Source organism: Spea bombifrons, chromosome 2, assembly GCF_027358695.1.
Source record: "Spea bombifrons isolate aSpeBom1 chromosome 2, aSpeBom1.2.pri, whole genome shotgun sequence".
Taxonomy (NCBI): domain Eukaryota; kingdom Metazoa; phylum Chordata; class Amphibia; order Anura; family Pelobatidae; genus Spea; species Spea bombifrons.
Window position 1 is genome coordinate 92,948,271 of NC_071088.1, and position 15,585 is coordinate 92,963,855.

At 41.4% G+C, this 15,585-nt stretch overlaps 1 protein-coding gene across 1 annotated transcript; it reads left to right on the top strand.

Moving 5' to 3' along the window:
* The first annotated feature begins 1,243 nt into the window (after positions 1–1,243).
* JADE3 (jade family PHD finger 3) lies at positions 1,244–15,010 on the top strand. The gene is made up of 11 exons (XM_053455198.1): positions 1,244–1,448; positions 7,322–7,381; positions 7,655–7,737; positions 8,298–8,455; positions 8,726–8,916; positions 9,292–9,503; positions 9,886–10,053; positions 10,957–11,073; positions 11,631–12,089; positions 12,539–12,656; positions 13,718–15,010. Exons 2-11 carry the CDS (start codon positions 7,333–7,335, stop codon positions 14,602–14,604), a joined length of 2,442 nt encoding a protein of 813 aa, XP_053311173.1. The 5' UTR covers positions 1,244–1,448; positions 7,322–7,332; the 3' UTR covers positions 14,605–15,010.
* The last annotated feature ends 575 nt before the right edge of the window (positions 15,011–15,585 follow it).

The window sequence follows — 15,585 nt, forward strand, 5'->3', positions numbered from 1 at the left end:
AATCATTCTACCAAAGAGAAACTGAACTCGTTTGTAATGTGCTGCCAGTTCTGGTGCTTTTAACATAAAATGCCCTTATTAAATAATGTGTATTAAATTATATACATTCTCTATGCACCGATAATACACCATATTTAGCCAGACAACATAGGCTTTTCAGTATATTTACTGTACATTCGTATTAAAGCCATATTGTTTTATCTCGGTTGATCTTTCTTTTTAAATCTATGTAAATTGTGTCATATTTGGGTTCGTTAAAGGGGTACTATCATGAGAGATTTGGGGTTAATCGGCAAATGCACCTTAAGGGGGTCGGGGTGGGGGGGGGCAGTGGATGGCTCCGCGGGACGCGCTATTTTTAATGGAGAGGTGGGGAATATCGCTCCCGCGGCCTGGAGTTCCCCTTAACGGGACTCCACCTGGAGTCTTCAGAGTTCCAAGGTATTCACTTCCCTGGCAAGTATCTCCAGCTAGAAGGGCTGATCCACCCCATATCTGCAAGGAGGCTTTGAGACCTCTCACTGATTTAACAATGCTTTTACTGTAGCAGGGGCTTTTGGGGGATAGCCCTTTGTAATGTACAGTAAAGAGGTGAAACTCCCTTTGAGAATAGACCCTATTTCTAGCACAATTATTATTTATTGTTTTATATAGCGCCATCAAATTCCATAGCCCTGTACAATTAATTACTATTTACCCCTAAATGCCACAATAGAGCGTTGTTTTTATAAACATCCATTTGCTCCCTTGTATATGTTTAGAGGCATTGAGTTCATCACAACACTAATGGTTCTACGATTAACAGAGACTATTTAACACAACTCCCATTATCCTCAACTAGACTTTCTTGCGGGCCATGGTGCATGCTCTCCCCAGTATCCCCTCCACACCCTCTCTCGGCTGCTCTCCCCAGTCCCCACTGCCTGATGATGATGATGATGGTTGTGTTTCACCCGCAGGATTTGTTTGAATAACCCCCACAAACCATTAAAGCGATTTGTTTTGCATTCATGCTAACAGCAGGGCTGGGGCAGTCCGTGAACTCTCACACTTCAGGGTAGAAGATGTTTCCTCCTTGCCTATATGGATAATGCCGCTGAGGGATACTAGCGACAGTATGCTGCTGCTGGTACCGGCACTTTGGGGATGCCGCAGCTGGGAGGGAAGCGGCAGATGACGGTCTGTGTGCGGGGAGGGGAGACGGGATGCCAGGGAGGAAGGGGAAGAGGAGGAGCGTGGGAAGCCAGCGAGCCCAGGCAATACAATAGGCTTCTTGTGTGTGGATGTGTGTGCTTGCTGGGAGGCTGAAGACACGAAGGGAAGGCTCGGACGGGTTATCCGGATACACCGGGCACTGACAGGCCAACCGCCCAGCCCCTCAACCGCCTCAAGACTGAACCTAGTGCGACTTGCACCGGGCTGCAGTGGAGGGACCAACCCCAGAGAAGGTAAGAATAGGGCCCAGGGATATACCCGGCTTTAGGCGTAGCTGTACCCCACAGTGCAAGCCCGAGCTGGGGCTTGGTCATAATCGGGGTCCTGCGTCGCGTCCATACGCGTGCGGGTGTGTGTCCCCCTAATACCGCCCTGTGTAGCCTTGTTTAGGCCCGGGCAGGGAGAGCCGTCTTGCTGTGTGTTTATTGTATGAGGGGCCGGGGTGAGGGACACGCAGGCTGCAGAGGTCACCCGTGTCTGTGTGTAGCTGTGTGTCCTCCCCAGTATATGCGAGAAAACGCGCACACTGCGTGTGTCACTGCAGCCGGGGACTGCTCCTTCCCCACTACCCAGAATGAAATTTGGCGCCAACACCGTGCCCGGGACTCCTCCTGTCAAGGTTCCTCTGCTCAGCTGCCCCTGGTTGCCATGATACGCCCTGTCATAACAGTATTGCATGTATAATATATATATATATATATATATACACACACACATAGAATATTGAAACGGCCAAGTGATGCAGCAGAGGTGTAAGGAAGTTTACCTTTTCTTGAGGGGTGGTACATAAAGGGAACAGCCTCCCATTAGAAGTGGTAGAGTGAGAGAACGTAATGATGCATGGAACATGCATAAAGCTAACCTGAATCTAAGGCCAAGGGGCTTGTTAGTCTCTGAGTCTCCGCAGTACAACATGGGTCCCGAACGCTTCTTATCTGCTCTCAAAGTCTTTCTTTGTCCAAAACGAGGTCACCTGAGTTGGTGTTTTTGAGTTTTGCGTCATTACAGTGTAAACGCTTTAATCTGATTCATTAACAGCTTATTATAGACTCTGGGCATCTCTATTGCGGTGCTGACCGGTTGAAGTAATGCCGGGCGGTCCGTTAACGTGTTAATATATACCACAGTGCTGTACCAGTGAGCTTCCAGTCTGATTTTATGGCACTTTTTATACAGAGTTCCTGGCAAGAATGCTTGTCTCCTGAGGGTCCCGCACAGTTCTTGCTCCGTACATAACCCCGCTGTGTGTTCTTTCCTCCTGACAGATATATTATATGAGGGAGGATGATGTAACCGTTTCATATTGCAGCAGATGCTACAGGGCACTCCGACTGTCCAAATCCAGGCAGAATAATTAAGGGGGGTATATAAATAAAGGCGTTCTAACTATATATATATATATATATATATATATATATATATATATATATTGTGCGTATATTATAATATAAACAAGCCCTGGGTCAAGCAGAGCTGGCAGGTAGCTTACGGATCTAGTGACGTATTGTTCCAGGGTAAGTGGTAATAATGTTGCCGGGCTAGTGTGGGCTGTATTTATCTACTTATTGCATACAGGAATAGAGTATGCATCTTGTGTGCCAGGATTAATCATTATTAGTTGCTTGCTGGTAGAGTACTGCTTAGGTTGGAACTGTATATAAGAACGATTAGTGATTTATATTCTATTACAGGTATACAATTAGCTAAGTTATCCACATTTTGGTTAAGATATGCTAAAATCACCTTTTATTTATCATACTCTTTATTGCATATGATAACGTGTCCATTTTTTTTTATGCCCTCCATCAGCCCAGCTCCTTAACATGCAGATATCTGGCTCAACACTTGTCCTGCTTACCTAAGCGCACTCCGTGTTGGCCAGCTCCAGCGATGGCTTGCATGCGGTTTATGGGGGATCTAATACCCCCCCCCCGATTTATTGTGTTATTTGCTCATAGAATAAGTAAAACCTCCGCATATAAACAAATGAAATACAAGGTCGCTTTTGTAAACTGAGTCACATTTCACCTTAAATACTCCTTATCGATGGAGAAAACCAAAATTACGACCTGCTTTTGGAATATTTCGTTTGTGGCAGCAAGTTACACTGCAGTCGGGTATGATATATTTCTCCAAACGTTGTGAAATGGTTAATAAAGATAGATTTAAAATCTATTCCCTGCCAGGCCCGGTGGACACAATCTTCTCTTCTCTTTCACATGATGCAGCCCGCTCTGTGCTGTCAATATGTACTAAAAAGAGATAAAAGGGTCCCGCTTATTATATAGTAAAAGCAACTTGGTTACAAGGCTGGTTTTTATCCCGGGAAGAGGCTTAAACGTTGAGACGCAGAAGATGTCTCGGTTGTTTCTGCGGCAGACGTTTTTCCTGTGGAGACATGTATGTGGGATGGTGGAAATGGGATCACGTCTTTGGAGATGGTAACCCGCACTCACACATTGCTAAATGTTAATGAGCGTTCATTCATTGCCTCGGCTTTATTTGCGTGTTTTAAGTATTATTAGTTATTTATTATTGTTTAAACATAAACAGTGTGTTCTCTCTGGAATAAACCAAAGCAGGGAGGCACTGTTTCAGTCGGTTATTTTGAATTGTCAGCCTACTTCTGATGAGACGTGGTGAACTTGCGACTCTTTCCCAATGGCAGGTGGAGAAAATATCCTCTAAGTTGAAGACTGGCGGCCACGGAGGTTTTGTCATTGGGGTGTTGCCTCGGTTTCTGTCCTAAAATTAAAAACTGAACTTCCCTTTTTAAGTAACGAAATCTTACTTATTAGATCCCCTTTTACTATGCTTTTTACATTAAAAACCTAGTTTGCTTTAAATTCTTTCTATTAGAAGTCTGCAAATAAACCCATAATTTGACGGCAGATGAGAGCCAATTGGCCTATATGGTCTGCCCATTTTTCTTGATGTGTGACTCGGGTGTTAGGCCGTCCTTGGTCTTGTCTTAGATTCGGGATAGCTTTATGTCTATGCCATGCATTCTTTGCTTCCCTCACTGTATTCACTTCTACAACTTCTGCTGGGAGGCTCTTCCATTTATCCACCACCCTCATAGCAAAGTAATACTTCCGTACATTACAGTTTCTTGCTTTAGATGATGACTTTGTGCTAATTTATTTCCACCCTCCTGTACTTTGCTAAACCCCTTTAAGTATTTAAAGGTTTCTCTCACCTCTCCCCTTTAGTCTTTCCCGATAATTTTCTTGCATGGAGAGGGGGGAGCTGATCACTGGGAATACGGGAACCACTTCTCCCCTACCTAGCATTAGTTAGACAGATCCTTCAGTGGCTTGTCTTGACGATATTTCTCATGCAAGTCAACCTGTTACAGTTTAGCGCTCTCTAAATTGTTACAGTTTCAGTCATGGTTTTCATTTCTACAGAATATAACCGTAACAGCAATATCTAGTATTCCATTGTTTGATGACAGATTGAGTGTGAAAGTGCGTACTGTACAGCAAGTGTGTGTGTGTGTGTGTGTATATATATTTTAAATGCACGCACAAGCAATGTGTGGAGCTTGTTTCCCTTTTTAAAGTTACTTGGAGGGTTGAAATATTTCTTATTGTTCCACTTGAAACACAGGAGTCATACGTGAGGCAACCTCTAAGCTAAAGACGCCAAACTTTGATACCGTGAATTTGGAAATAGCAGTCGTTCTGTCGCACTTCTGGCTTTATTAGTACTGCAACAGTGAATTCCCATCAATGAGCTTGTACCTGTAGCATTATCGTGCTGATACATGCACGGGTTCACGTTGATAAATATAATGCTCGCCTTCTCCGTAGGTATACTTCTCTTATTGCCACTTTCATACTTCTCTTGTGTATGTATATGTGATACACACACACACACACACACATACACACACACAAAAAATAGTAACCCAAATGTGGCAATAACAGAAGTTCACATGTTTTTTGCATATGTAGTACTTTTACGTAGTGCCCTCTTTAGCTTGTTGATCTGATTTCATGTAACGTATGCAATAATTCGTTATTTATCTGTTTCCAGGCTTAGCTGGCTCACCTATTGCTCTCCCTAAACATCCTCTTATGTCACCAGGAGAGAGATCCCATCAATTCACTTCTCATCACACATCCACTTGTCATTGTTCCTCGGGCAGGCTGGATGGGCCGAACACATTCTATATAATGCAGAAAAATCCTCTGGCACCGCAGCGTTACAATGATTTACTTCTTACCCCTGTGTTATGTTAAAGGTGTAACTTTTAGCACTGTTCCATGTTCGAGTGCAGTGTTGTGAATCTGGCTGCCAATTTGTACTAAATGTTTTTATACTTCAGGACGTTTATTGTTCAAGATTTCTGAGAAAGTAAAATAATAAGATTGTTCTTCTTTGAGAAAGCTAATCTGCCTGGTCTCACAGGGGAGCTCATTCATTGTTTCTATGTTTTAGTTTTATATCGTCAGTAGAGTACCGAACAATGTGTGCTGAGAAGGTTTTTGTTACCTGAGGCAGACGGGCAGGAATATTTATATAACCTATTACATGGTCACTGTTTTCCCAGTGTTATTTACAAGCGTTATGTAAAATGTTTGCTGCAATTGTGTGTTGCTTTTCCTGGCCAGACCTCAGACGCTCAGGGATGGTCCTGGCCTGAGCTGATGTCAGAAGCAGCGCGTGTGAATTTAGCGTATGTGAATCAGCGTGTGTGAATTTAGCGTATGTGAATCAGCGTGTGTGAATCCGCAGTCTTATTGCAAATAATGACACTCGAGGCATCCGTGTGTATTTAGTATGGTCTGATCTCCAAGAGGCTTCCAGGTTCTTAGATCTAGCTTTTCACATAGCTAAAGGTCACGGATAGGCAAGTACTCGCGTGAGACACAGAGGTAAACTGTAAAGTTACTATTTTATGTGAGATTCATGCTCTTTAATCATAGAACAATAGCAAACTGATATAAAAACATAGTCGTACCCAAGAAAACAGGAATTTCACCGTTTCAGTCAAAGCTTAACAGAAAAGTTTATTTTGAGCATCTTGTTTTTATTTATTTGTTGTTTTGAGTTTCACGCCATCGTTTTGGTTACCAACCATAGCCGTGAGTCAAGCTTAGTAGTTTCATTTCTCGTCAACATATGCAAAATGATTTAAAGATTATCCTGCTGGATTTTTTTTTCCACTTGCTGCTCTGGAGGTTGCTGTTAAAGACAGGCAATTTAAACAATAAATACAATCGTCACCTTGTTTTCTTTATGATGCTCGGGCACTGAAGTCTTATCATACAAGGGTCTTGTCTCCTCTGGGCATGCACTCTTTATCATCGCTATTGAGGAGGCTCAGGTAGTATGGTATGGAAATATCTATTGTTGGGGACAGACTGACATACTAGATTGGATTAAGAATGTCGATATAATTAGGTAAATCTGTCATACGTTTTTTACAGTTGCATTTCGATTTGTTTATCAATGAACCCAAGATTTGTTAATTTGTGCTTAACTTGAACTTGGGGACGCAGAAACCATGCAAGTTCAGCGCTTAAAGCTCCCTTTAGCCAATAGTAGCTTTTTAGAGCTAGTGTAATGTGTTCCTAAAAATCATCAGATGCGTAGCTTTGTTTTTCTTAATGTTGTTTTGGAAGAAGGTTATTTTTAATCCTGCAGGAGTTTATCTAAAGTTAATTGTTTCAATACATTTTTCATTATTTAAGGTTTCTTTTACCTTGTCATATCTTGTCATACCAACCTAATAACTGGTTATTTTTTTGTTTGTTTAAACACAGACACACACACACAGTTGATCAGATTGTACATGTCCTGTTTTATGAGGGCATGTTAGAAGTAGCGGCCTTTTTATAGAAACAAAATTAGTACATGATATTCCAGATCGATAAAACTGGGTATTAAATGTCTGGCATATTAATATAGTTACTTCGCTGTATGGCAGGTAAAAAGCAGCAAAACATATTCATGTCATGCTGGCTTCCAAGTTGAGTGAAATGCAAATGTGCATAATGTGACTGATGTTCCCATGTTTTTTGTTTGTTTATCACTGTCTTTTTTTATTCCTTTACATAAGGCTTATCTAATAACTTTTTTTTTCTTCTTCTTAAAGGATGCGTCAAGATGAAGCGACATAGGCATCTCAGCAGCAGCGACAGTTCAGACAATGAGAGTGAGTACATGTTCCATGTGAGCTTCAGTGGACATTATTTTTAGTGTTGTGTTATACTGTTTCTTCCCCCTAATGGGATACTGTATTCATACACAGTGATGTGTACGCTTTACAATGAAAAGAGATGGCCAAAAGCCACCTATACACCATTTTTTCCCTTTTGTGAATGCATCATATACCATCTCAAAGGATTTAGTATTTCTTGTATTGTTTTCTCATAAGATAAACATAAAACCTATAATGTATCCCATATGCTTTACCTTATGTCTGCAGGTCCTTCAACATCATTCTCCTCCTGCTTCCAATACAAGGGCAAATCCAAAAATGCTGGAGATGAAGCAAAGCAATCCTCTGAGGTAATTTAGAAAACATTTAAAAGTTCCAACATCAGTATTGTATTGTAAATAAATCCCGTGCTGCTTTGATTTTATGCACACGTATTTCCATAATTTAAATTTCTGTGTAAGATATTAGCACAGATGTTTGGGCGATTCTCTTGATGTGGTTGGAGACTGGGTCTCCAGACGCAGTATTTCACTGACTGATCGTGCTATGTGTGTGCAGTCGGTGTGAGTGCGGATATGCTGCACCTCTATGACAGGGCTGCGCACGGTAATCAGACGGCTCCCTGTAGGATTTCCCCCGCTGCTGAAGAAGGGAAGACCACAGGGGAACCCTCTGCTGTCGAGGGGTTCCCTATAGAGGGAACCCCTTGAATGTAATAACAATCCTATCGTATCTAGTCCAACTACATATCTAGAATCAGGCAGCATAAAAGGTAAAACAACTCACTGTCACTATGTATACTCCATGTGGTTGTAAATTCTCACAATTCTCTGTGTTTACGGAAGGAGTCTGACTGGGGCTTTGAATGAAAAAAACAAGTTTAAAGTAAATAATTAAACTCTGCTCTTAGGTGTTCCGGAAAGATCTTATTAGTGCCATGAAGATTCCAGACTCTCAGCACGTGAACGTGGAGGAGTACTATCTCTTTACGGATACATGGAAGCAGGAGTGGGAGAAGGGTGTCCAAGTACCTGCCAATCCAGATACCATACCTCAGCCTTCACTCAGGTTAGAATATAACTCTTGATCTTCCAGTTTTTTGTATACGTTTCTATTTCCACTTTGTGTAATATCAATATAGTTATATTAAATATCGAGATGTGTAATACCTTGTACTACTTGATAACTTGTTCTGAAATCTGCCATCTGTCAAGTGAAGACTAAAATATCAATTAAGCAACTTTACCGGTTTCAAAGGTTTTGATAAACAACTGACTCATATTATGTACATGTCCTAATTAATTTGGTTTGGTTTCTTTCTTTTCCCCCTTTCTTCAGGGTCATAGCAGAAAAGGTGAAGGAGGTACTGTATTCACGACCACGAAAGTACATTCACTGCTCCAGCCAGGAGCCATCGGAGCCTGGGTACATCAACATCTTGGAGCTGGCCGAGACCATGTGTAGATATGACTTGGATGACATGGACCTCTTCTGGTTGCAGGAATTTAATCTCGAGCTTGCTGACATGGGTAATTAAATCATTTTTTATTTTTTTGGGATAAGTAACGATTCATAGAACTTTACATGTCGCAGTTTAATGTATAACAAACACTAGTATAGAACAAACGGCATAAGAACATTTCCAAGCTGGGGCTAAAAAGCCACCTTCAGCTCAAGTAGGTAGAGCTGCTTCCGCATGTGTTTTGTAACATATATATTTTGCTGATTTTGCATAATATATTTTCTATTTGCTCTCATAGCTATAATGAGTTTGCATTGTATTTTGTAAACAGAGTGGGACAAACCTGACCATAAATATTAGGACTGAGAACTTTTGTAAGACAGAGCAGCTGACTCTCTGAAAGTTCCTCATGCTGCCCCTCCGGGTCCTGCTGTTGTTACAGGATGCTCTCCTGTCGATGAGTACACCATGGAGAAAACACTGGAAGTACTGGAACGCCAGTGCCATGAAAATATGAACCATGCCATAGAGACAGAAGAGGGCCTGGGCATAGAGTATGACGAAGATGTTATATGTGATGTGTGTCGCTCCCCAGACAGCGAGGAAGGCAATGACATGGTGTTTTGTGACAGGTGCAACATTTGTGTACACCAGGTGGGTTTCAGGTCATGCCGTCAAATATTAGTAGAGACAGGCTTGGGACATCGTGGTGTCTGAGCTTGAGTTAATACTGCTAACTTACAAATGTAACCTGATTTCACTATTCATTTTGCTCTTGCTTTTGTAGATAGGCCTTCAACGTTAGCTAGTTGAATATTAGATCAAGGCTGGTCAGCTTTTAGAGGACTAGCCCCATCTTTCCCTGCCTACCTTGTATGTGTGTGTGTGTGGGGGGGGGTGCTTAGCTATCATAATCTAATCTGCTATGAGGTAGGCTGTAGTGCTGGTTTGTTTCTTCAGTTAGCTGCGGTAATGTTATAGATAGCTATAGACAGATGTTATGTATTGGGCACTGAATTCTTCTCTTGTTTGAAAGGCATGTTATGGGATCCTGAAAGTCCCGGAAGGTAGCTGGTTATGCCGCACTTGTGTTTTGGGGATCCACCCTCAGTGCATCCTGTGTCCCAAAAGAGGGGGTGCTATGAAAGCTACAAGGACAGGGACTAAATGGGCCCACGTGAGCTGTGCTCTCTGGATACCAGAGGTAAGTAATGCAGACTTATCTTCCTCTCCCATCGCTTTACTAACATTTTCTCTTTGTCCGTCTCCTCACTGAATGCTTATGTGCTTCAGCATTTACTTAAAATAAGATTTACTTTCAAAGCACCTTGTAGCAGTTCCCCTACTTACATCTCCTCACTCATCTATAAATACACCCCCTAACCAGTCTCTGTGCGCATCCAATGAACTCAGTCTGTCCTCTCCTCTGATTTCTTGCTCTAATGCACTCTAGCAGGATTTCTCAAGGGCTGCCCCCATCCTCTAGAATGCCCTCCCTGGACTGTCAGTCTTTCCATCCATCAAGACCCACTTCTTTTAGGACACCTACAACCCTACACGTTAACACCCTTCCTCCCATATTCCTTAGCTCAGCTTTTTAGTTATACATTTTTTTGATTTATTTACATGCAGTTGTCTTTGGGCTAAAAGTTTTAAGAACAAAAACTAACATTTACTAGAGATCACAGTTCTAGGCTACGTAACTGTGGAGTGTTTATGACAGACTTGCATTTTTTTTCTAAATAGAATTGAGCTTAAGAGATAAGACAGGGAGCCCCTATTGACAGCTTTTCTTCAAATAAAGGAGTTAAGATATAACCGCATACGTTGGAGGGATAGAGAAATAATTAGACACGTGAGTTTTACCCCTCGTGGTTTGGGAAAACACCTCTTGTATGATGGTATGTGCATATGTTTTCCTTGCTAGTCTGTGGTGATAACAGAAAACACAAACTGACATTGTTTTAATAGGCTTCTGAAAAATGCTCAGAATTATGTTAAGGAAGCACAATCTTTCTAAATATCTCACAATGAAACAATCTTGTCATTCTTTTTGGCTTTATTGTATTTGGGGGGTTTTGTAGCAAATGTTGCATTGTCTTTGCAGGTCAGTATTGCCTGTCCTGAAAGAATGGAACCAATTACAAAGATTTCTCACATTCCGCCAAGTCGGTGGGCCCTAGTATGCAGTCTCTGCAAACTGAAGACGGGAGCCTGCATTCAGGTAAAGGCACTGTTTAATGTGTTCGGTCTCTTAATACAGACAAGTGGTGCAACTGCAAATACCCTGTGTGTGAAGTGGCTTCGTATGTCACTATGGCTAGAAGACCAAAGCTTCCCAGTCCCGTCAGGACATTGTTTTTTGCTTTTTTTTATTGGACAATAGCTGAAGCATTTATTTCAAAGTTTATTGTGTATAACAATCCCAGAGCCTGTGAGAACTCTCTGATTTTAAGATGTCAGGACCAAGAATAGTTTGATATTTGCTGAAGGTACCTGTACCCAAGGTGGTAGATGAACCTACCTCAATATAATACTGACCTAATTGGCTCTTACCTGTGGTAAGCAATACAAAAGCCCAGCTGGACATTCTGACTAATGAAAGTCTATAGAGGAACGGACTTATTAGTATTGCCATAAAGAATCTGCTCAGTGTGGTGTTTTAGAGGGAAGTCATCCTAAATGTCACGTGACCAACAACGGCAGATTAATACTCATTTGGTAGGTGCCTTGTTTTCCCTTTTTAATGCTTTGATGTTATTTGCTGTTCTTCCCATTCAGTGCTCTGTTAAAAGCTGTATCACAGCCTTTCATGTCACGTGTGCCTTTGAGCACAGCCTTGAAATGAAGACTATTTTAGACGAGGGGGATGAAGTCAAGTTTAAATCCTACTGCCTGAAGCACAGCCGGAACAAGCACAACTCTGCGTTGGAGCAAGAAGAGTCTCAGACCAGGCCGACTGAAAGCGAGAAAACCAGCTTACGTGCTCAGAAATTAAAAGAACTGGAGGAGGATTTTTACACGTTGGTGAAAGTGGAGGATGTAGCAGCAGAATTGGGCCTCCCCAAGTTCACTGTGGACTTTATTTATTCTTTCTGGAAGCTGAAACGAAAAAGCAATTTTAACAAACCTTTGCTGCCGCCAAAAGAAGAGGAGCAGAATGGTTTGATTCAGCCCAAGGAAGACAGCATTCATACCCGGATGAGGATGTTCATGCATCTGAGGCAAGACTTAGAGAGAGTAAGTACTTTCAGACTCTAATTGTTTTGAATTGAGGACAATGTTTAACCATTAATAGGTTAATAAATGCATTTCTTCACTGATCCCCGAAAAACATTATTTGGGTATAACATCCTCTTTAAGGAACGTGAAGACCAATGACTTAAACCTTAATACTACTTTGTAATAACATATACTAAATGGTCTTATTCTGGAGAATACATTTAGCGAAAACCTAAAGACATGTGCTCAGTGGCAAAGACTGAAATATGTCGGGATGTAGTCCTGAATAGCCAATTGATTCTTATATCTCACATAAAATGATTTGTCTCTTCAGTTTGCACATCTTACTTTGTCAAGCTGAAAAGTGAATGGGTGAATCCAGTCTTTGTTGATTTGCTTTTACTTACATTTAATTAGGAAAAAAATATATAATGTATATAAATATTTTAATGCTTTTTTGTGGGCAGGTAAGGAACTTGTGCTACATGGTCAACAGGAGAGAGAAACTCAAATTGTCCCACAGCAAGATCCATGAGCAGATCTTCAACTTACAAGTACAGCTGGTCAACCAGGAGATGGCAGCAGGTAATGCAGACTGTCCCAGTGCGTTAGGTGATCAAGGCACATTAGAGGTTCGCTGTAACCTCATGGACACAAGCAAGGGTTTATATCCTTTTCTAGTGCTGCAACAATTGGATTGGGTATTGAAAGCCATTGCCAGGGCAGGTCCCCTGATGCTTTTTGCAATATATGCTTGCTAATGAATCACCCACAACATACCTCCCAGATGCCTGCATTCCACCTTACTCCTACTGTCTGAATCTTCAGACCTTCAATGTCTCTTGAAGAGCTTGACGAAATGTTATTTCTGTTTCTGCCCTGAGCAGAGCTGTTCTGCTCTTTACATTTTATATTTCAGCCTTAAGCAAATAGATTTGTGTCGACCAACACTCTTTAACCTACTAAAGGATTTTGAGCAGCGGACTATTGTTGGTTTGAAAAATGCATGGTATTCATCCTCCCTCCCGTAACTAGAAGCCAGGTGGTTAAATAGGGCTGTAGCAGCAACTGCATCTTGGCATTCACACACAGTGTGCTCTGTGGCCGCTTTAGTTTGGCTGCAGTTCAGGGCGCATGAACACATTTGATATTCTAGACATGACCACCGCATATTTATATTTGTGCTCTTACACAGAGAAACGCAGAAACTTTCGCTATAGTTTCACGGGTTTTTAAAAGAATGTTCTTGGTTTTTTTCTCATCTCGGTCCATGCTTTCCTGTGTGTGAGGCAAATGTGAAACCAAATGTTTCCCGTGTGACAGACTGCTTATGTGTAGTATAGTGTGAAAGCACAGGGAAGGGGTTGTGCAATTGTGTCCTCGAATTGGCAAGATGTAGAAAGTGCCACAAATGTAAATATGAATAGATCTTTTTGTTCATTTACTGAGCCATTACTGTGCTCTGATTTTAAAGGATGCTTCTCAGAAATAAATAAAATAGTTTTAAAAATGAATAACAGTGCAATAGTGGAGTCAATTTTGATTACTAGTAGACATAATGACAAGAACAAATTAGCACTTTCAAAAAACATGAAACATTGAAATATTTTCATTATGTTCTTCCTTTTCATTCCATTTTACTGTAGGACAACCATTATCAAGTGCACCGGAAAACACGCTGTTCTACCCTCCTCCCAGGATCACTTTAAAACTGAAAATGCCAAAATCTACAGCAAGCGATTGCAAAAATAGTTCCGTGAAAACTGGAAATCGAATGAGTCCACCTGACAAAAACAGCAGCTCTCGGTATGTTCGCAGGAGTGATCCTCAAATTGAATCTACTGACCTTCTCAATAAACACTGCTCCAGGTATGCCTCTGGACAAAGGAATAATGGGATGTTAGTCACTTGTTCACGGAAGGAGACTCAAGAAACTGGGTGCCAACAGACTTCAAGGTTTAACACATCAGGGAAACCTTTGTCACTCCAAGCAGTCATCCATGGGCAGTCTTCAAACGGCAGTGGAAAGGTGCAACACCCAAATCCAAGGATTACTAAATCTAACGGCGTGTTGAACTCTAGTGGGGACAAAATTCAGAAGGATAGCTCCAGCAAAACCTTTCATGAGCATGACTGTTCGCTGACAAGCAATTTGGCCAGTCAGAGCAGTTTATGCAAATCCGCCATGGAACACTTCAGCAGGTCCTTTAAAGAAGCGACAAATAACTTGGTGAGGACAACAGAAGACCTGCGAAGTTGTGATAAGCCCCAGAGGAGACAGTCTACAAAAGAGCGTTTTTGGGGCAAACAAGCACTTGATTGTCAGACCTCTGGGACTCCTTACCAGGACAATGATGGCTACTGCCCTGACCTAGAGCTAAGTGACTCTGAAGCTGAAAGCGATGAGAACAAGGACCATATACGGCCAAGGAGGAGTAGCTCAAGTCGGGAAAGTCCTAATAGAGACACAAGTCGGAATAGTCGCAGTAGAAGCAGAAAGAACATGACTCCTCACAGTTCAGTGCAAAGGTGATACACATCCTTTGCTTCAGCTAAACAACTTGTTTGTGCTTGTTTTTATTTAAATGCCAAAAAGGGATCAAAGTGAAAGGAAAAACGTGTTTGAGATGGGCTTGAATACAACTGGGTGCTTATTAAAGAGTTTGTATGAATTATAAATATAATGAGTAAAAGGCAAAAGAAAATGCACAGGCTAGACCCAAGTGAGAGCAATCTTTTTAAGTAAAGTTGTATTTTATTTTTCTATTGTGAAATTTATACAGCAATCTTAAATAAACTAACGGGCAGTGGAGTTATTGGCACACGATTGTGTGTCCGATGGTTGTGTAATGCATGTCGGTGAGTTGCACATCCCTCAGGCATGCGATGACTTAAATTCCTGTTTCATATCATTCGTCAAATGAGCCACAGAAAAACAAGATTATAGCTTTTCTGCAGTAAATATGTTTGACTACTGAGCACATAGGAATACACACAGTGCATTCGCTTTATTTGATCTTTCCACATCTGTCTTATGTGCCACCACTACCCAATACATTCTTTCTCCATTTGTCCCCTGACCCTGCTGAGCGTTTTCACTTGTTCCTGTATATAGCCTGTGTTCCTTAATTGTCTTGAAAAGTGTACAGACTTTGTCATACGGTGCTCTTGTAAATATTTTTTTTCTGGGGAAGTAGTAGATGCCCATGATGCCAATATAGGAATACTAATGACAAAGATGAACGATGAGAGTGAATATTCTATCTGTAGACATTCAGTACAGCTTTTAACTACAATGAGAGATGTAAAAGGAGCCGATATCACCGATACATTATATGACTAAAAGTATGTGGACGCCTGTCCTAGTTGAGCTTGTTCGACATCCAATTCCAAAACCATGGGCATTAATACGGCCAAAAGTGCATTTGTGAGGTCACATCGGACACTGATATTTGATGAGACGGCTTTGTTCGCTATCTGTGTTATACTTCATCCCAAAAGTGTTCAGTGGCGT